This window comes from Cygnus atratus, chromosome 1, assembly GCF_013377495.2.
Source record: "Cygnus atratus isolate AKBS03 ecotype Queensland, Australia chromosome 1, CAtr_DNAZoo_HiC_assembly, whole genome shotgun sequence".
NCBI classification, from domain to species: domain Eukaryota; kingdom Metazoa; phylum Chordata; class Aves; order Anseriformes; family Anatidae; genus Cygnus; species Cygnus atratus.
In genome coordinates this window covers 154120853-154141529 of record NC_066362.1, presented here as the reverse complement: position 1 = coordinate 154141529, position 20677 = coordinate 154120853, and the positions used below count along the sequence as shown (strand labels likewise).

Sequence of the window (20677 nt, the reverse complement as noted above, 5' to 3'; positions counted from 1 at the left end):
GTATTATTCTGCAGTAAATTCTGTTCACTAGTGAACAGGCTTTCTTATAAGACCAGGTGCAGTCTTTTTAAAGTAAACATTAGAGGCAAAGTCTTCACCTCAGTGAAATCAAAAAGATTTTCACGATTGACTTCACAAGAAAGAATTAATCCTCAGTTTCCAAGTAGCGATGGCAAGTGACATGTATATGAAAATTCTTGTTCAAATTCAGGACTGAAAGACCCAAGAGCTCTGTATACAGTATCCCTTGTTTTTACATGAACAATACGAGAAATGAATAGAAAACACAATGTTTTCAACTACGTTTTCAACCCCAACAGAACCCAAAAGCAGTGCTTCCCATTAGGAATACAGCAATTAAATATCTGAAGAATCACTCCAATCTGTAACAGTGACTAAGCTGCTTTTTAATGTGCTTGTATTATCAGCTTCATGAAGGCCTGTTAAAATAAAAACAGCAAAAAAAAATAAACTAGGGGTATTTTGATTTTATCTATGAGAGACAGTCATACGTTATGTGAGCAAACATCTCTTCCTAAAGTCCACAGCTTTACCAGTGAGGAAATTACAAATGCTGATAATTCAAAAACTGTTTCTATCACAGAATATGATGTATGTACAAATAGTGTCAACGTTACACTTCATATCATTTTTATAGAGAAAGTAAGTATACAGTTTTAACCTTTAAGCACATTGAAATGTTAGAGCTCGAAGCTACTCTGTGAGATTGAGGCTGTTTCCTTACCAGTGGTTCAAATAATTATCACAGTCTGGTAGGACACTTGGATAGGTATCTTGAACAAACCTAAGAGCTGACTGTTATTCTCAAGACAGAGTAAGAAAATTCCTCATTGCTTCAAACTTGGGAAAGGCTAAAAAAAATTCTTGGATGATCAATTTTTAAGACCATGTTTGAAGCCTGACAGTAAAGTTTCAAATTTAAGTTCCTTGACATCTCTAGGTATTTACAGGTGTGTGTTTACATACACATATCATATGTATGTATATGTAAAAACACATACATTTTTTCTTCTTATTCAATATACGGTATTTTACAATGTGTAATACACTACACTTAAGTTCTCCTCTAGGTCTGTCAGGCACTTAAGACTTGTAACTTAGAAGTATGAATGTATTACCTTCCTCTTTTGGTACACTCTTCTTGGGAAGACCCCACGCATGTACAACAGATGCAGCATTTGACTCATTTTTCTGAGCTGTCAATGCCTTCTGACCGCTATCATTTTTCATCAATAAAAAGTCTTCTTCTATAGATGATATATCCCAGTCATCTTCATCTACTTCTGTGAACTAGTAAGGAGAAAAAAAAAAAAAAAGTGCATTTTTTCCTCTGTCGCATCAAGTTCTGCTGAGATCAGGTTCTTCCATAAACCCAGCAATGTAAAACTGTTGAAGAAAAATGCACTGGTGCACGGCCTTCATGACATCTGTCACCAGTTTTAACATCCACATATTTCAATTATATATGTAAATACATTAAATACAGATATGAATTTGTTACTATAGTTCCAAGGCTAAAAGATTGTTGCCTTTCTTTTTTTTTTAATCAGGAACTGCAAAAGTTAAAGGGCCAGTTCCATAACTGGCAGAAACCTATGTTTTCTGGCATAATACGTTCTAACTCTTAAAAAAGGGTCTTCTTTTCTGGAATATTAGTTGTTCCAGTGAGATGGAAAATCCTTTTAACTTTAGAAGGGATATTACTTACATGAAAATAAAGATAATACGTTATCATGCATGGTGGCAGTTTAGTTTGCTATATAAGTATTCTGTATTCACACTAAAAATTTAATACTGCATTTTAAATCTAAAATTCATTTATGTAATGGAAAAATTAATAAATTTAAAAACCTGGTGCTCAAAGCTAAGATATATATTCCTCCAAAGACTCACTATCAATATGCACACGTATGACCACTTTTAATTAAGCGGTGGATTTGCATGAGTTCACAAGATGATTATCAAATCAAACAGATAACCTGAAGGCAGCAAGTCCATGGCCAATCTTATCACATCAGCCCGAGAACTAAATATTTTCATTCATCTTCTGAAAGAAGAGCTGCAGCATTTCCCTATTTGCCAGTCAGTTGTGGTTCAAAGGAATCTAGCTTACAGAGCTTACCCATGGAAAGATAAAGATGGTTTCTCACAAAAACCTTATTTCACCAGAGCCTCTGAATGTTACAATAACATATAGAACGTGCTTCCACTGCACAGAAGAAACATTCTGATGCAATTGGAAAACAATGTAAGTTATGGATATACTAGAGAAAAATCCACAAACACGACCATGTAGTGTGTCTCCAAAGAAGAGACTGGAGTAAAAGTTATTTTGCAACATAATTCAGTGCTTAACATTCATAACTGTTGCAAACTGCTTTTCAAAAACTGACAGATCTGCTTGCTGTGCTGTATTATTAACATACCAGGATTCAACATTTTGCCATTTTAAATTATTTGCATTTTAAGGGTGTGTCAGTGAGAAAGTCAGTCTCATATGCTCAGAAATGCTGGAGGAAGTTTCCTCAAACTTTCACTCAGCCTCAACTGGTTTTCAAACGTATAAAATACAGAGAAAAAATAGCAACTTCACACAGAATTCAGTTTTGATAACGTGCAAAATACATGGCTCCAATTAAAACTGCTAGGCAATTTTATTAACTCAAACTTACTCCAAATAAATACCATAACCCATACAATATCTGGTACAGGTGAATTCAGATAATACAGCTTCAGATAAGCACAGAAGTAGTGTTCTCTAAAATGTTCCCAAAGTAACTTCTGTAAAACGCGAACTTTATAAAACATGTCAATAGCTGTCTTAGGTCTTATGGTACCGTGGGTTTTGAGAATGACCATTAGCACTTATTAGTACTTAAGTCACCCTAAGCTAATAAAAAACACAGATCTTGAGAGAAATCATGTCAGTGGCATTTTCTGCCTTTTTTTTTTTTTTGTTTGGGGGGGGGGGGGGGCACCTTTGAAAATTCCAACTAAAATTGAAATAATTAACCCAAACTATATGCCTACGATTAAACATACAAATATCTACATGAACACATTCACCTTTGTATATAATTAGTAAAGGATACAGGATGGTGTGTTGTTCTGTAAAGATTACAGAAGCAAAGTAGCAATCCCTGCCCAGGGTTCATAAACTCATTTAAAACTCATCATGTCCATACTGCAACATGCCACTGTGTATTCTCTATATTCTAAACAAATTACAACAAAAATGTATTCCACATCTTTAATACACAGCTTTTAAGTCTTGTTTTGTGACAGCTCTTTGCTCTTGAAGCCCAAATGTCTTAATGCAGTGGCCAACCACCTATAGATCTTTATTGAACATAACATCCCCTAAATGTAACTGTGACTACTTCACAATCTCAAATCATCTGGCTTTGCAGAGAATTAGAAAGTAACATCAGGCCCCAAATTACATTGCAATAGTCATGTCTGATTTGATAATTTTGATTTCAGTGTGGTTTGCAGCTCTCACGCAATCAATGGACAATTTAGGTATCACCAGTGGCAACTAAAAGCACCCCACCATTATTGCTCAAGTTCAGACTGTCACCCTTTTCTGGAAACTGAAATAGATGTGTGGTATACCTAGGAGAAGTGATAAATTTCCGATTTCATTGTTAGTCAGGAAGCCCTAACACATCAGTTTTGTTACGGATAACAGGATTTTCAGTAATTATTATTTGTTTATTTAATAAAACTGATTTTCTTGAATGTCAGAACTAGTATGTGACCATCTACTTCAACCTACTAACATACTGAAATAAGCAGCACTACCTGCTGTTGACTTCCAATTTAGAGTAACTTTTGTTCTTACTAAAAAATTGTTCAGGTAAAAATCAATATGCACCAAAATGGCTTACCAATTATAAAACTCGACACTGAGAGGAAGACTGGGGCTTTAGTAAAGCCTGAGGGGTAGAGAATAAGTTGTGTTAGTATTCTGATTGAGAACACATGCTCTACTCAACGGACAGTTACCAGTGATAGATTGGATGTAGTCTGAGAACAGTATATGATTATAACTAGATGCAGCAGAACAAATTTCCACATTCATAAGTGGAATTTGTTCCCTCATTAAAACGCATTTAAGAGTTCCATTCCAGACAGAGCTCAAGAATTAAAAATGCTCAAAAATATTAGCTTAGCAAATTCATGTTTTCCTCCATCAAAATACGATACTAGGAAAGCAAAGAAGGTGTGTCACTCTGGCGCTGAAACAGGAGATAAAGTGGTATCAGTTATTCCCAAACTTTTGGATCACTATATGTAGCCAGAATAGTCATGGTATAAGCTAGTAAGGGGTGTGAATGATGAGGTCACATGCCACAGCTCACTCTCTAGCATTCCAATATATAACAGTGAAGATGCCCCAAAAATTTAGATCCAACTCCAAAACTATCTTTGAGACTTAAGTTCTTCACTGCATCAAAATGGTTTCAGCATGAAATAAAAGGCAACAGATCTCATTCAAGTACTAGGTACCTAGTTCAATTACTTAATAATGACTATACCTTCGGTTCTTGCACCTCTTCTTTCTTAATAAATGCTTGTGCGACATTAACCCCTCCAGCTGGTTTGCTTTTATTTCCATGGTTAGAAAGACTCTTTCCAACTTGTTCAGTCAGTTTTTGAATAACAGTTCCTAGAAGTTCATAAAAAAATTATATAGATTGACAATTTTCATTCACAAGGCAAGCATGACAATTGTTCTTGAGGCTTTATTGTAAACTCCCTGAATATATTCCACAAAACAGAAGGCTGAGAAAGGCTGTTTCAGACAGAAGTCTCTCTAAGGCAGAGATTGTCTCTTTTTCTGCATGCAGTCATACAACTTGATACTTATCTAATTTTAACTGACATCCCTAAGTACTCTAATAATATAAATACACTACCAAAATAAGAGATTGCATACAAACACACATACACAAGACTAGATAACCTGCTTTTGTTATGATATTTCTAACACAGAAATATCAGCAAATGCAAAATCATGCACAGTCTGTTAAAACACGCATATACAAAAGTAGTGAAAAAAACCTTTTGAGGATTTGGCGGGTGTTTCAATTTCTTCAATTTCACTTTCCTCTGCCCCATCCATATCACTTTTGTCAGAAGCCATCTGAAAAGCGTTGCCTTTGCTGGTTGATGATTTTGACTGCTTTTCCAATAATTCTGATGATATGTACAACTGTTTAATATCATCTTCATCTGCTTCTTCCTCTGAACTGAATGGTGGAGTTCTACGCAAAAAGACACACATCCTGAGGACTTACTGGGTTTCAGTGACTGCACTGACATATGCATATTTAAGCTTTCTTATATTTTCCCTTCCAGTGCATTTCTCTTGTGAAAGAAAAAAACACAACCAAAACCAACAGGAACTGCCATAAAGTCTATCAATAAAACCATTCAGAAAGAAATTCTGCTGCTAAGTAAACTCAAAAAGTTATCACAATAGATCTCTCAATATAAGAGATATGAGAGCTCTTAGACATGATTATTTCCGCCTATGTAACTATCTTTACAAAACCAACACACCAACATATAAAAAAACTTGCCAAGCAAACAATAGACTTTCATGGGAGAGCAAAGTTCAGGGCCATGGAATTTGCACCACAGAAAGTCTGTCTGGGTATTCTCTTTGATGAAAATAATTTAGGAATTTTCCATAACACGCTCTCAAGTTAGAATAACTGTTGAGTTGTTAATTAGATGTTAACAGCCAGACCCAACCTACTTCTGTCTTGATGAGTTTAGAATTATATCTCAAATGGTACCCAGAAAAAAAAAAAGGGCAGAAAATTAAAAATAATGTGCTTGATGAGACCTGGAATAATGCGTTTAATTCTGATCATAGTAAGAAAATATCAACAAACTGAAAATGTAAGGTCACCAAAATCTTTAAATGCTTCCACCTGGCTTGGAACTTAGTGATTTTTGATTTTATTGACTGTCTCTGGTTCCCAATAAAGAACATATCTGCTGAAATGAGAATATGCTATCTTTCAGGGATTATAACAATGGACTCAAATGGAATAATGAGGAGAGAGGGAGGTAAGAAGAAGTAAAGTCCAGAAGAGTATTTATAATTTGAACTTAGTAATAGCTCTTGTATTACAAGTACCAAAAATGTTTTCAAAAATCCAACAGAACAAAACATACGTGATACTAGACGTCTTTCTGGAAGATCCATTTCCAAAAAGCTTCGTGGATCTAAAAACAAGACAAGTTATTTCAAAACTGACAGTCAACTAAAGAACTATAAAGTTTATGTAGAAAAAAATATGAATTGTTTCCACAATTTTTTACAATATATTGGCATGAAACAGTCACATCAGTTCCAAAAAACCAAACCCACAGGGGATTGTTAACCTGAGGTATGAGGACTATGAGAATAGCATCTCTTACTTTGGTGTAGATGTATTCTCAGTGATGGCTGTTCTTTGTTCAGCTGGGCGGACAGATGTTGAAGACCGTTTTACTGGTTTTTGTGGTACGGCAGATGAGGAAATTCCCAATTGATTGAACTTCTGTTTACCTATAAGAGAAGTTATCTATCTAATTATTAGAAGCAATGATTGGCATCTTTTATATTAACATCTGATTTCTTTCTAAAATTAAAGGTGTTTCTGCTGTAGATTATGGTTTTATAGAATAAAGGAAAAAAGTATATTTTTTTTCTGCAGAACAGTTCATAGTTACCATATATCTTTCCGATGTGGGAGATAAAATTTCTGCAATTAAACACCTTTATTAGTATTAATTATTAATAACCCTTTAAAGGAAATTGTTTAGTTGGCTTTAACTACACAGAATAGTTATGTGAAAAATTATGAAAGCAGGTAGACCCAAATGTTTCTAGATAAAACCTTCAGTACCATAGTAATAAAACTAAAATAAAGAAATTAACCTTCTGGAGGAAGATGAGGACTGGCAACAGTTCTATTACATGATGATTTCTCTTCAATCCTAAAGCTGACTTGGCGTTCAAGATATTCTCGAATTTGTTGCATGTCAGGCTCTTGCTTCCGTTTGTGTTCTCTAGCAGATTCAACAGCACGCAGAATTTTATTTAAACGATCACTTGGGATACCACGAACACCCTAAAGAAAGAAACCATATTTTAAACACTGGCTATTGTTTCTGGGACTTATAACCTACAATCTAATACATTCTTTTAAACTTCAAATATTACAAAACCCATAGAAAAAAAATCACAAAGTGAAAACATTGCTCATAGGTGTATGCAAATCATAGACAGCTGTAATTTGATGGAAATTCCCTCAGGTTAATGAATTACACTGATTTATAACGGTTAGAAATCTAGCACTTGATTTTCTAGGTTGAGGGCTGTGGTACAGAAGTGAAAGAATAGCAAAGAAGTGGGACGTTACCCCTCTTTTAAAGAACTGAAAATAATCTCACTGCTTTAATTCCTAAGGATTCCAGCTTCTCCTCCAGGGCTTGCTCCAAAACAACTCTTAGTTCTTTAGTTAAAGAAGGATCCGTCTTCAAGGCATTTATTAAATGTTGGTTACTTCTACCTGTTTTATGATCACCTTTCTCATTTTCTGAAATAAGAATGGAAAAATGCATTTAAAAGACATCTGAAAAATCCACAGTACCTAAGACAGTTAAAAACTGCACTGAGGTTTGTTTTTTTACAAACACCATAGACATACAAGTGCACTTTTTGTCCACATGGAGTTTGCATTCTTTTTAAAAAAGGAAGCTAGCTTACAGAAGTCAGCTCACTTGGAAACTATAACTCAGCATCTAATCTAGTACTCACCACTGTGTCTTGTTTTTTCTTGTTACAGAACCACTGTAAAGATACATTTGAATATTTAACAACAAAGATCTTAACTTTTAGAACTGTTCTTTGGAACCTCTGATAAAGAAAGACTGTCTTCTGATAACCAAGTCCTCTAAAAGTGGTATCTCAAATCAGAGCTAAACTCCAGCAGAAATTAGAACAGGAAAATAGCAAACTTGTTCTCAAGAAGAGTTTCAAGGAACATGATAAACTGATAAAAAAAAAAACGCCTACTGAGCTCAAATCTCTGGAAAGTTGTAATGCGTTTCAGAACTCTTGGTAAAAACAAAACCGTAGTCTGAGGCAGACAGTTTCACATAATACAAAACTGATACTACTTATCTTTAAAACTCTTTCAAGGACAAAGTTCAGTTTTCTTCTACGCAGATCTACGACATCATACATGCTAAAGAGCGGACGAAGAACTTTCTACTTCTTTCCCGTACGTTAAGTGCCAGTAATGACATGAACTCTTACACAAGACTTAAGGAATCATCAAGACAGATTCTTATCCTAAATTAAAGACTGGTGTTAAAGCTAAGCCGGAGTATTATAGAGTCATCCAGGAGAGTAAAAAAGCAAAACACATCCACTTGGAACCTGCCTGTAAAACGTCTCTGGCAAGAGGGAAATTTTACTGAGTAACACTTACACACCACTGGGGCCATGGTACCTCTTTCTGTCTGGCAGTGGTCAGCAAAGACTAAAAGCATACACAGAGGTGGATACAACATCCCAGCATGCTGTGAACTGCACTCCCAACTTTCCCCCCTGAAATAAAAGGTAAATCTTGGGCAAGAGTTTCTCTCTTTCCAGCATGCTTCACAGGGCAGTGGAGTCCTTTGCCAGCCCATGGACATGGATATAACTGAAGGAATAATCCCATATTATGACTTTCAAATGTTTTCTTTTAAAACAAACATACCAATTTTCCTATTATTTAAAAAGCTGTCCCATTTAGTTTTCATTTTTCTTTAAGGAAAAGATAACCATCCAGAGGACTCAAAAAAAAAAAACCTCAACATACACAAAGAAATTATCTAGGTTGTTTTGAGGAAGATGCTTCTGAGGGGTTCTGGAAAGAACTCTGGGAAGTTAAAACTGAACGAGTCCAGCTACCACGCTGAGAGATCTCTGTCAAAGAGGACAGTATCTGGCTGAAATCTTATCTGGCCTTGGGAACAATACGGACAACTCATTACCTGACAGAGGTGGGATTAAAAGTCATTTGGCTGAAGAGCAGAGTCCTGGAAGAGGTAAACTACTGGTCAGTGCAGAAAGGTAGGACTACCAGACTACTGCCGATCAGGAGACGGTGATGTCCTGATCCATTACTTGGCATGAAATCCTCCCAGAGAACCTGGCATGAGACATCTCACATTTTAAGGGGAAGACTCCAAAGGAGCTTACATCTTGTCCCTTTCCAATGTTAATCCTTACAATAAAGCAGATCCATCTAAAATCATTTTTTAATTCATAATCACTTCATATTAATATGGGTAACAAGACTATCCAACATTATCCTAATTAATGACAGTGTTAGCTCTTGCTAATTAACTTAAGCCAAATCCTCTTTGCAGGAGCCAAGAGCTCTATTTAAGGAACTGCTTTCTTACTGATTTTTGTTTAAAACAACCAACCAACACTACCAGATTTGACAACTCTGGAGACAAGGGACCTTAAGTGTGGTCTGCTGCCTCAGCTATCCAATGAAACAATCTGCCGAGTCAAGACTTTTCACACTCTCCCTTATAGATGGCTGTCACTGAAAGCAAAACAAAAAAATCTCGGTCCATCCTTCCAGACTGCATTCTTTCTTTCGCACTGCAGGCCATGCCTTTAGGCGCAGCAGAGGAATCAAAGACAATCCATCAAGAGAGAAGGTGGCAAGCGAGAGAAATAGCAGAAAGAACGGCAAAAATGTAAGCAGTCCTTACTTCAGATAGTCAGTGGGTTTTCCCAGGGGCAATTTCTCACTTAAGGCATAGATGTATTCACTTTCAAAACAGCATTATTCTTTCAAAATATGAATTCACTGGCTATAAGGTTCAAGACTGATATTTATTTTTATGCACAACATAGATTATTATGCTATTCAGTTATTAGGTTTTTCGAGTACTGCGAGCTTCCTCCAGCAGACGACCACGCACGATGAACCAACACTTTTTGTTCTGTCCCTGTAAATGTGGCCTTGTCCAAGTTTTCCTCAGATGAAGCAGAGGACCAGCTGCCAACGTTGGGTTGGTAGCTATCAGCATGGGGCAATGGTTACCAACACTGGGCGCAACCCTGGCCAGAGCTGTGGCTGCTCAGAGGTAGGCATACCTCAGATTACTTGCAAAAGTATCTTTGGTCCACCTATAAAAGTTGGCAGCTTCAGCCTCCACTTCACCACAAACTTCCTTCCTCTAGGTGAGCTGTTTACCTGCTTATGCCAAGCATGAAAAAGAAGGGAGCATATTTTACAAGAGCACCAGATTATACCAAAGAATTTCCTAGTAAGGGGGTATTCCTCATCAATCATTTGTGTCCTGCTTATCTCAAGTGCCCCAGGACATACGGAATATGCCTGCATTAAAGAGTTAAGTCAGATCTCCACAAAAACATATCAAACTTGGATAAGGAAATCATAATATTTACAAGCACCAATGGCAAAAGGAAATTGACACATGCAAGGAATGTTCCCACCCAAACCAGATAAGCATATTCAAGTACAATGAAAAATACTGAACACATCAAATAATATTCACATTTTTATTTTCAAGAAAAACACGTAGCTACGTTTCATTCTGAATCAACCATTACCTTTTTCCTCTTCTGAAAGCTCCTCTATGGGCTCCAGCATATGTACCAAGGGGGCCTGCTCTAACAACAAGAACAGGAACACCAGACAAACAGGACAGAAGAAAGTCAAGGTCCAGAGAGGGGAAAGTAAGGCAAAAAACACACCGATGTCAATTTTCCGGACTGCTGACAACCTGCTGAACAATCACAAGCCCAATGCACCATGACTCTCCATAGCGCTGCCTTGATGGAAAACGTTTGTAGAGGTGGTCCTAATACAATAATTGCTTTGGGATTGGTTCAGTTGCCTAAATGTTGCTGTCTTGCTTTACCTCAGATATATCAGCTTTACTGCACAGGGCTAGCTGATGTGTCACAGAGCTATTGAAAACCCATGCCCTCCTGGAATGGTGTCCAGAGGCCAGGTGGGGTGGTTTTAAGCATCTACAAAGACAAGACCACCTAGGATTAAGTAAATTAATTGTCATAAGAAGCATTTTCATTTCTAAATGCATTTTTAAAATATTGTTTATGTGCAATTTGATATTAAAAATTTGCAAAGGGCAAGTGAAATAGATGGATATAGAAATCCTCAAAAAATACACATCAAAAAATGCATTAACTCATTAATCCAGAGAATTAGTAGTGAGTCCATATGTGCAAGACAGAGAAAATTTACCTACGTATGTATAAAGATAAAATTTCCAGCAGAATCTCTTAAATGTTCAATGACTTCAAAATAGTGCAATTCAGTATTATCATGAGCTTTAAAGCTATTTTGAAACACCCTCTGCTGAAGAAAGCTTCCTAAACACATTGAAATTATTATTCTTTATGCTGTCAGAAAAAATGGTTTTATACAAGTGAAGCCAGAGTATACTTTTACAATTTTGCAGACTTCAAATATGGGGGAATGCATGAAAATGCTTTTAATAAATTAAAATTAATAAAAAGTTAAGGTTTTAAAAATGTTAATATTCATCTTCTTTATATAAATTTATTTCAATCAAAACTAGAACTTGAGCTTCTTCTAGGGTTTATAATAAAAACAGAGAAATGTGTGAACTATACTTTCAGCATTCAACTACTGGCAGTATCGGAGAAAACAATTTATTGGCCAATATTTTGGGCCAACATATATTTGCCTCAGCCTTCACAAGAATCCTTTGGCACTCTCAGTGGCTGTTATGCTGTATTGGTGGAATAGGAAGAAGTGGCATTACTGTCAAGATGTCTGCTCTTCAGCACATCTTGTACAACTGGGTGTAAGTGTGAATGCAGTGGGATGGGTTATGACAGTGAAATGAACACTTGGAGCTAAATGACACAACGTCACATCTCCAGTATTCCCCATCTGAATGGGGACTACAAAGTGTGCTGTAAACCCTTCAGTATGGTAGCTGCTCTCTCCATGATTTCTGTACATGCAGTTATATTCTTAGAAAAGACCCTCAACTGCTTTTCCAAGTAGGTTACAAGACTTGAGATTTGCTCCCATACGATTTGCACTGAATAAATTCTAAAAGATGCTGCTTTTACCTGTCACATGATGCTAACAAGATGCTATTGTCAGTATATTTTATAGAAACAGTTAAAAGCAAAACCCTGAGAGATGGACTGACAAACAGGTTTCCAGTCTTTCAGTCTGTAAGGCCGTAATTTTAACAGCGGCCAGAGCATTAGTGGGCCTTGGAAGATGATCCTCCATGCTACTGATCTCCTAGAGCTGTTCCTGATGCACTACTGCCCTGCACCAAGTAGCAATGTCCAAAGCAATGCTCAGGAATGGTTTGGGAACATTTCAGAAAGTCTGCAGTGCCTCTGTTTTGGAGGAAAGAGCTTGAAGGGATGCTCTGGTGGAATTTAATTCAGTTGCATGAGCACAAGCCTCAGAGTTTGTTGGCTGGACCTATTACACACCTAGTTGCTATGTAATTGGATTTAATCTATACTCATTTTCTCTGTACTTCACTCAAATTCAATCTCCTTAAAGGAGGCGACTCATCCCACCACAAGACCTTGTCTGGCATAAAGTAAAAGCCCAGTTCCCAGAACTCAGACCTGAAAATAATCTGCTGAACTGGAATAAAGGTATATACTCATCTTCCTCAGTATACTAGAAACATAGGAAGTTAAAACCAGCAAAAGAAGAGTTGCAAGAGCAAAACCAAAAGTGTGCTACTGCTATATGTAATATTGTTGTGCACTGCACGATGGCAGAGGAGATCAAATCCTAAGACACGGGGGGAGTGGAACATCTGGAAACACCAACTTTTCCAGTGAAAGCAGGCCTTTCTTTTTACTGTATATATATTCTGTGAGATGTTCATTAAACATCATCTTGGAATCCAACATAACAAAGAGCAGCTTGGTTCACCACTCCCTGGGCTTACACAAAGGTGTAGAGATGACCCCCTAAGGAGCCACACTCGGTAAGTTTACCAGAGACGTGCTTCTTCTAGCAGCCTGATCATACTGATCTGACCTCAGCTCTTACCTTAGCACACATCTGTGAAATCAGCAGCATGTAAGTATGAGCCAGCTCATTGTTAGGAATCATTTAAGTCGGACAATCCACCTAAACCTCAAGTTAGCAGTTTGCTAACTTCAAATCTAAAAATATCCCATGGATGCAAACCCCAAACCTAACTACCCTGAGTTACGATAACCTTCTCTAGTTCATCAGACCTTTCTGCTCAAAATCTCACCAGGCCACAATCCAACGTTAGCCTCAAAAAAGTAACCATTGCAACTTTTGAATTAAGTAGAGCCAGTCACTTTCCTGTCAGTCCTAAATCTAGTTCAGCCAATGCTAGCAGACATTGTTCTACAACGACATATTTGGCATCAGACCTTGCCGGCCAGGACCTCACCCCTAGCTTTAGTCCCAGCCTGAGCGTTGAGCTTAGACTACCACCTTCCCTTTTGGGCTGGTACCTAGACTTGCTCCTAGCCACTTCTCAGTTCCCCTCTCCACATGAACACAGCTAATGAACACCCAGACTGCGTCTGTGCCTCACTGGAAATAGGTGCCAGGAGGCTGAGGCAAGGAAGGAGGTATGTTGTGCTCCAGCAGGTAGATCACCTGCTCTGGACTACCAGGGTACTGGTAGAACTGGAGGTTACATCAGTCTTGCAGCTCAGATGCAACCTCAATTACACTTTGTTCACTGACACCTTTTGAACCCTGACTCCCAGATCCACCCCTTTCTCAACTATAAAGTAGATAAATATCAACTTCATACTTCAACCTATTCAGACAGGCTCTGCTGCAGCTACGTTGCTTAATTGATCCTGCTTAACTCAACCGTAACTCTTCAATGTCTGCTCTTCAATGCCGACCAATGTCTGCTCAAGCCTAATTCTAGCCCACGCCCAGTGATCCTTGTAAAACACTTGCTCAGCAATAATCAGATGCCTCTGGGTGATAACAGCCATTCGCAGACCCTGCCATAAACCAACTTCTTCTGCCGGCCTGAACCGCTTTAACTCCAAACCTAATTCTATTTGGTCTTCCCCAACACCTGACCCTAACCAAATGGCTCATAATGATATGGTTGCTAAATCCTCTACCTAGCTTTCCTACTTTAACCCAGCTAAATGGCAGCTGCCAACCCCAGTCTTAATGCGAACTGGCTATAGTCATGTATCACTGGCTGTCATATATCCCTGAACCCAGCCATATTAATACTAGCCATCAGTAAGGTCTGCAACCTTAAGATGACCTCCACAACGATGGAAGCATTTACCCACATCCTCCAGACTATCTCTTCTGAAAGCTAGTATGTGTGGAGAGCGAGCTCTGCCTGGCATACTTTGATAAATCATTACATTTCTGTTTTAAATAATATTTGAAGACAATTTCCATGCAGGCGGAATAGGAAAATACATCTAACAATAATGAAGAATTCAGGCTTTGTATGTTTCCATCATACCATACATTACTTGTCTGTTCTTATCTAGTAGTTTAAAATAATCAAATAAACATAAAAAAACCCACAATATTCTGTTAGTACTTTTGGAATCTGGCCTACTAGTCAGACAGGATTTTTCTTCAGATACTATTTACTTTGAACTATGAAATGCTAAAGTACTTTCAGCCCAAACAGCACTGTTAAAATTGTCTATAGTGGAGTAATGCCCACAGTAAGCACTCTGGCAAGTGCACTATGAAAACCAAAGACAAAATATAAAACTTGTTTGCTGTAAATTGCTATATTTCTTAAAGATGTAAAGAATATAAGCCACGGTTACAGTCATTATTTACTTCTTTAATTTTCTTCTTATTTATACTCAATATTTCACAACCAAGGGGCTGCCAGACTTAATCTGATTCCTATAATTTCAACCATCATTTTTAAATTATGTATTTTCCTCCTAACTAATCAATGGGAAGCCATATACTGCACATAAGCAGCATAAATATCACTTTTAAACCTTCTTAAATTATTAAATAAACTTATATTATTAAATAAATATTATTAAATTTATTCTTAGATTTAAACGATAAATTTTAGACACTTACCTGAGGCCTCTAAGTTAGGAACCTAGTCATCTCAGACTCCTTCTACAGTCAATGAAGAGACACAGGCAACTTCAAAGAGCAATTCAGAACTTAGTTCAGCTGAACCAGACTCTGAAGGTGCCCCTTTTCTGTTAACTATCTAAGAAGACAGCTTTGTACATTAAAACCTATGACTCAGTCGTGACATAACTGAAGCAACTGAGGAAAATTTAGTCAACCTAATTATTATCTTTGCTTTTTAGCTACTGTCTTCAATTTCACCTAGTATTACTGACCTAGCAAAAAGATTAAATACCGAACAAGTATCAACATTTCAAGAGCAATATAGGAGCCAAAGTCCATGTAAAAAATATGTATCATAATTCATTTGTTGCTTTTTCTTGAGACTGAAGTTATCTTTGGAAAGACTTAAGTTGTATCTGCACAACACTGTAGCTAGCTCAGAACTCAAAGAAGAATGGTCAGCCAGGATGGCATTCTAGGCAGATTACTAGCTCTTCAGGAAATCTGCAACATTAACACAAAAGCACCCGGCTAATTATTCCACTTTACATTTAAGATAACTCATTTGTAATTTGTAACTCTTTTTACAGCACAGATTTGAGATGTACAGAAGCAATCTTAGGATGCAAAAGCTTCTAAGCAACTTTGAAAAGTATACTTAAGTTTACATAAGAGTCTTTCCCAGAAGTAATTTTCTTTCAGACGGGGGAAAAAAAGAAAAAGAAAGCTAATACATATGTAGGCAATTGTTTGGTAGGAAAACTACAGCTCTTCTCATTTCAGAGATGCTCTATGCTAAATAAATCTGTGTAAAGAAGTTACCAGCAAGCACTTTCATTTCCATAAGAGCATGAGATGCAGTCATGATATCTTAACTCAGTATGAAACTCAATCCCTTGAAGGGTCCTGAAAGTTTCGGGAAAGTCACTATAATTTCTGCTAACCTTTATATCCAGAAATTAGGTAGGGTAAGTTTTAAAAAAATCCAGAAGGGAAGAAAGGGGACAGACAGAGAGACCTGCAGAGATAAATAAAATAATCATCAGCACAAGAATCTAAAGGAAACACCTTCTTTGAGGTTTCATAATAAAGTGATAGTGAATCTTTTCTATATCAATAGCAGGAACAGCCTTTTCTATCTTGAGAAGTTTCAAAAGGTGTCAAGAAATTCATATATGAAGAAGTAAGAAATCAGGAAAAAAATATCTCAATAAGCAGATTCAAATCGCCAGAGCACAGAATATATGAATGTTCACAGAATGTTTCCTCTCCACAGCACAAATGAAAGCGAATGTGCTAAAAAAAAAAAAAAAAAAAAAGCAAAGCTTGACAAGCTTAGTATGTAAGCCCTTAGAAGCAAAATTATTCATAAAACTCAGTTCTTAAATTCAGCCAAAGTATGTGCTGTGAGATCTCTTAACTAGAACCAGCACTATTGTGTTGGTGCAGTGAAAGTTGGTTTGAATGAAAAAAAAAATACTGGACTATTTAAAATACTATTATCTATACTATGCTAATAATATATTATGATTTTTCACCACACATTTCATCTACATAAAGTTATACTTTCTAAGCTTCTAGCAATGAACAGTAATAGAGTTCCTAGCATAGATAGGAAATACCTGTATTATTCAAATAACTTTACTATGTAATAAAAATCTCTCTTCTGTAGTTTAATAGTTCTTGTCACAAATATATTGAAATCAACATTTCATTTTTTTATCAGTTTTTCACTTTTGATCAGGTTGTGTAAAGCTTCTGTTGCACTCTGCTCCTTCTTCCCATATGCCTCTTCAGAACCTTCTAAATTTGCTTTAAAAAGTAATATTTTGTATGTTTTTCTTACATTACATTTTTTTCTTCCTTTGACAGGTTTTAAAACTAAGAGAAGTAATAATAATAAATCCATATTTAATTAGTATGTCAATAATTCAAATACTCAAACTACTGTTTGTAAGGTTTCAGGTTTACTTGCTCAAAGTTCATTTTTCATATTACTTTCCAACTTGAAATGCAAATAAAGAATTGATCACAGAATACTGGTATGGTAACAACACTGTCCAATAATTTGCATAATGACAAAAAAATTAAAACTATTTTGACAAAGCCAAAACAATGTAAATAAATGATTCTCTTTTCTCCCCACTATCAAATATTATCACAATGTACATATGTTCTGACATATACTGACTCTGGAAGAACTGTCTAGATGGCATGAATGTCTATTTTGATTGTTTCTGCCATATTTTTCCTCCTTGACATAATAAGTCACAAGGAAAATACAGTCTTTCAAGGTTTGTAAAACAAATGTCTCCACATATTTTCCTTATACAAATTCCACTGTATGTATATACCAAGAAAATAAGCATCTTTTCTAAAAGAAAGCAGTTTTGTTTCCTCTTCATAATTACTTTCAGTGACTTTAAAATGCTCTGATACTATAGATATGCTAGGAAATATTCTACAGTTATTATTTCTTTTTTCATTTTTTCTTCTCAGTGTCCCTTTACTATTACTTCATACGAATTCTCAATGTGGATATGCAGCAAAGTGATTCAAATTACTTTCCTCTAGTTTAACTAGTCTTACAGCAATGATTTGACAAATAACAAATTTGAGAAGACAGAGTTAGATTTGCAAGAATTGAATCTGGACCTATTGCAAAAACTTACCATGCATCACTGGTAGACTTGACTTAGATTCTTCAAGACGCTCAACAGTAGTGTTTGCTAATACAGCATAAAATTAAAAAAATAATGTGAATGTATTATAGTAAACAGTAACAGATACTTACAGATTCATAAATGTAACAATATTTAATCATACTTATGAATTACAGAATTTTTTGCTTTAATGGGGTAAAATTACACAAATGGTTTACAAGTAAAAAACGGTCCTTCCCAACACAAATGGACAAACCCTAGATATGCTTCATGTTTTTAATACTTCTACAAGCAGGATAAAAAACTAGCAACCAAATCACTGAACTGGAATAGGAAACTTCACTAGTCATCTCATCTTTTTGGTCATGTATGTACGTTGTCTTTGTATCGCAGGCAAGAAGCCTTGGCCCAAAGCCAAGTCAAGTCTATCCTGATCAAGGCTTTTATCTCCACTTCTTCCACACCTCCTATCAATTAACATGAACCCTATTTATATAATGTATAGGGTGCCTTGGAGTGAATTATCGCATCAGTTTCTACGTTCCTCAGATCAGTTTGGGACTATATTTCAGATGCTATATTTCACACCTCTTCAGTACTCAAGCCATCAGCTTTGTACATTACACCTTCTTACAGCTGCAAAACACGAACCTTGAAAAATAACAGAGGCATGGAAACAGTATTATAGGTAGGTACCCTGTGACAGAAATAAATTGCAAGTAGTGATTTGATTTCGATATTTAATTAGAAAAGCTGATGTCTGCAGTTTTTAATGAATTGTAACATTTGTTTCAGCCAAGCTGCTCAAATCAAAAACAAAATCTGCTTTTGTTTACAGTTTGTACTTACCATCATATGGCTTGATGCTTGCAACAGATTTTGTGGACAATTCTTTTATCTAAAAGAGAAAAAAATAGATATTTAAATAGTTAAAAAATGTAAACAATCAATATCGAGAAACGTATAGTCAGTATGAAATACCTAGTTTCAGTACTATTTCATGACAGAAATTATTGTTTATGATCTTGGGAGAAAGATACTACTTTTGTGGAATTCTACTTAATTCTACTTAATACTTATCACATTCATGCCTAATTAATGTTCAAGACTTATTTCTATTTTCTTATGTGTTCACGTTGCACTCTTGCTTTGTGCACAATACAAGCTTTAGCGTGAAAGGAGAGCAGTTTATGGGCCACCTCTGCACTTTTCAATAGTTTCAATAGTTTCTGCATCAGCTATTCACATTCCGTTTTGCAAGTTTAGCTCCACTCCAGAGAAACACTTCAGTACACAATTGATTTTAAATGTACGAACAGCTCTCCTGTCTACTCTAGTTTTGTCTATTTGTCTACAAGTCGTGTATTTTCAGATTTCAAACACTAGAACTCATTACGATCATCTTGTAGCAGATAAAATCCTGTTCACAATCAGAATTTTTGTTATCCATAGAGGTCTTTGGTGACTGCAACTTAGTAATCTTTTAACTTTGTGTAGAACTTATTAAAAACATTTGGTTTGTTAAATCTTTCATTCTAAATCATATTTTAATTCCTGGTTTTCATTCCTGTCTCTCTTTTCCGGATCAATTCTTACTTATTAATGTTATTTCCAAAGTGTAGCCAAAATATTCCATCAATATTCTTACCAACTAGTAATATTAACTATGCAACCAGAGACACATAGGAAAATGTTTCTGTTTCCTATGCTCTCTGAAAAGGACTGCTTCACAAAACAGACCTGCTTCTTCTGAGTAATTATCAGATCATTCTGCTCCTGAAGCCTCTGCCCCAATTCTTCTATCCTCCTCTTGTAAAAGGTGTTATTTTTATTCAGGTCTTCTCTCACTGATGATTTAAGCTTCTCAATCTGTGACAGTAGCTAGAAAGCAAGCAAAAGGAAAAATACATTGACACTAATATTATATAAAATACTTCAATGCTCTAAAATTTAAACAAACAAGTAGCATATTTAAATATCTTTAATACTTTTTTTCAGCAAAAATGTAACGTCCCCTGTGATTTCATTGCAACTTGCATGTATTACAAAACAGTTGTACAAATAAAAAGTGGTGTAGACAAGGAATACTACCTAAATCTCAATACAAAGAAAGGGGCATGCAAACACATTGTTCAGATTGTCTAAAAACACGATTGCAGAAAAAACATTTCACTATATAAAATGTTTTGGTTATAGTGTCAAATAATGATATTTTAAGGAGACAAGATGTGAATTTGCATGATAAACCTAACATATTAGCTTTGATTGTAGAAGAAAGGAAACAACATTTTAGGTGCGCCATCTCAAAAGTAATACTTACATTACTCCTCCCTTATTCTATTCTTGCATGTATGTGGGATATCATTAACTACATCCTTTTGGGGGAATGTTCCATGGTTCCTCCCCACTGCTTTCTTGCCAAAGGAGGAGAAGTTTTGGTCAAACCACTATGATCTGCTCAGTTCTTACATGGTCGCGCAGATGAAAGGAAAATGAAAGGAAAGGAGGCAAGAGAAACAAAGCAGGAAAGAGATTAAAAAGAAACGCAGACATACAAAAAAAATGAGGAATAAAGCTTTGTATAGTAAAATACGTAAGCCAATGCAAAACAAAACGCCATGGTGTTCTTTCGTCGAAAAGCCGAACAGATTCTGAGTTTGAAAGCTACAACAGAAAAAGAAGCAAGGAAGTGAAAGAAAAGAGAAAAAACAGACTGAGACATGCTGTAGGTCTATGGCAGTTGAATGTGCAAGGCAGATGAAAGCTACATGTTGGCAAATTGTATCTTAACTATCTAGCATATCCCCATAAAACACAGAAAACAGTGCATAATAC

General features: G+C 36.1%; 1 protein-coding gene across 2 annotated transcripts in view; it reads right to left on the bottom strand.

Annotated features, from left to right (window-relative positions):
- Positions 1–305: 305 nt before the first annotated feature.
- The window catches only part of DZIP1 (DAZ interacting zinc finger protein 1), a 33200-nt gene continuing 12828 nt past the window's right edge, over positions 306–20677 (bottom strand). The window contains exons 8-19 of one of the 2 annotated variants that reach the window (XM_035557093.2): positions 19583–19723; positions 18692–18740; positions 17852–17908; positions 10673–10732; positions 7477–7622; positions 6962–7154; positions 6460–6589; positions 6214–6264; positions 5089–5291; positions 4563–4693; positions 1140–1311; positions 306–440 (exon numbers count right to left, since the gene is read on the bottom strand). In XM_035557093.2, coding sequence (XP_035412986.1) covers positions 358–440; positions 1140–1311; positions 4563–4693; positions 5089–5291; positions 6214–6264; positions 6460–6589; positions 6962–7154; positions 7477–7622; positions 10673–10732; positions 17852–17908; positions 18692–18740; positions 19583–19723 — 1416 coding nt within the window. In that variant the 3' untranslated portion in view covers positions 306–357. The remainder of the gene's footprint in view (positions 441–1139; positions 1312–4562; positions 4694–5088; positions 5292–6213; positions 6265–6459; positions 6590–6961; positions 7155–7476; positions 7623–10672; positions 10733–17851; positions 17909–18691; positions 18741–19582; positions 19724–20677) is intronic. The other variant, XM_035557094.2, reaches the window with a different exon arrangement.